This window comes from Tupaia chinensis, unplaced genomic scaffold (genome assembly GCF_000334495.1).
Source record: "Tupaia chinensis unplaced genomic scaffold, TupChi_1.0 Scaffold142619_1, whole genome shotgun sequence".
Classification (NCBI taxonomy): Eukaryota; Metazoa; Chordata; class Mammalia; order Scandentia; family Tupaiidae; genus Tupaia; species Tupaia belangeri.
In genome coordinates, this window is record NW_006202465.1 from 510130 (window position 1) to 511155 (window position 1026).

Genomic DNA, 1026 nt, shown 5'->3' on the forward strand with positions numbered 1-1026 from the left:
CCTGCGATATAAATGAAGGAAAGGGGGAAAACAAGGGAAAACCAGAAGGTGAAATAGAGCCTGAAGATGAAGAAAAGTCAGACAAGGAAGAAGAGCCTGATGCAGAGGGAAAGCCAGAGGAGGAAGGAGAGCCAGACGACCAGGGTCAACCAGGAGAGGAGGGAAGGCCAGGGAGGCAGGGCCAGTCTGAGGAGGGGCGCAAGGCCCATGGTGAGGGCAAGCCCGACTCCCAGGCCAGGCCTGAGAGCGAGCCACGGGCTGCCGAAAAGCGCCCAGCTGAAGATTATGTTCCCCGGAAAGCCAAAAGGAAGACTGACAGGGGGACGGATGATTCCCCCAAGGACTCAGAGGAGGACTTACAGGAGAGGCATTTGAGCAGTGAGGAGGTGATGAGAGAATGCGGAGATGTGTCCAGGGCTCAGGAAGAGCTGAGGAAAAAACAGAAAATGGGTGGTTTCCATTGGATGCAAAGAGATGTGCAGGACCCATTCACCCCCAGGGGGCAGCGGGGTGTCAGGGGAGTGAGGGGTGGAGGTAGAGGCCAAAGGGGCTTACACGATATCCCATACCTCTAAGGCCTTTGGCTTTTGACTCTGACTTCTCTGATGGGAATATTGCCAGCCCTGCTTTCCCTGGTAGATACTGGCCAGGTCCTGTGCTTTAACCTTAAGCTGAAATGTTGCTTTAGGTGTCACTCTCGTTACCAGCAGCCTTTTGATCCAACCGCAGCGCTCTGTCTTTTAGTAGGGGATTTTCACCCATGTGCATGGAAGAGATGTACATTGTAAAATAATAAAAGTTGGCAGAACTGCACATACAGTATCAGCCCATTTTTATAAAGATGTAAATGTTTGCATGGTGCATTTGGACACAGAGAAATCTCTGAAAGTGTGTACACTGAAAAGTAGACAATGGTAGGGCCAGCAGGTGACATGGTGGTTAAGGTGCTGAATCTCACATGGCTGACCACGGTTCAAGTCCCAGACCTGGCTGCTTGAAAATCACACCTGGTACATGCGTGTGTGT

General features: G+C 51.5%; 1 protein-coding gene across 1 annotated transcript; it reads left to right on the forward strand.

Moving 5' to 3' along the window:
• Positions 1–2: 2 nt before the first annotated feature.
• Positions 3–826, forward strand: TCEAL3 (transcription elongation factor A like 3; the record flags this gene model as incomplete). Its single annotated transcript, XM_006163566.1, has 1 exon — positions 3–826. A coding segment is annotated over one exon (573 nt), but the record flags the coding sequence as incomplete, so codon positions are not given.
• Positions 827–1026: the final 200 nt, after the last annotated feature.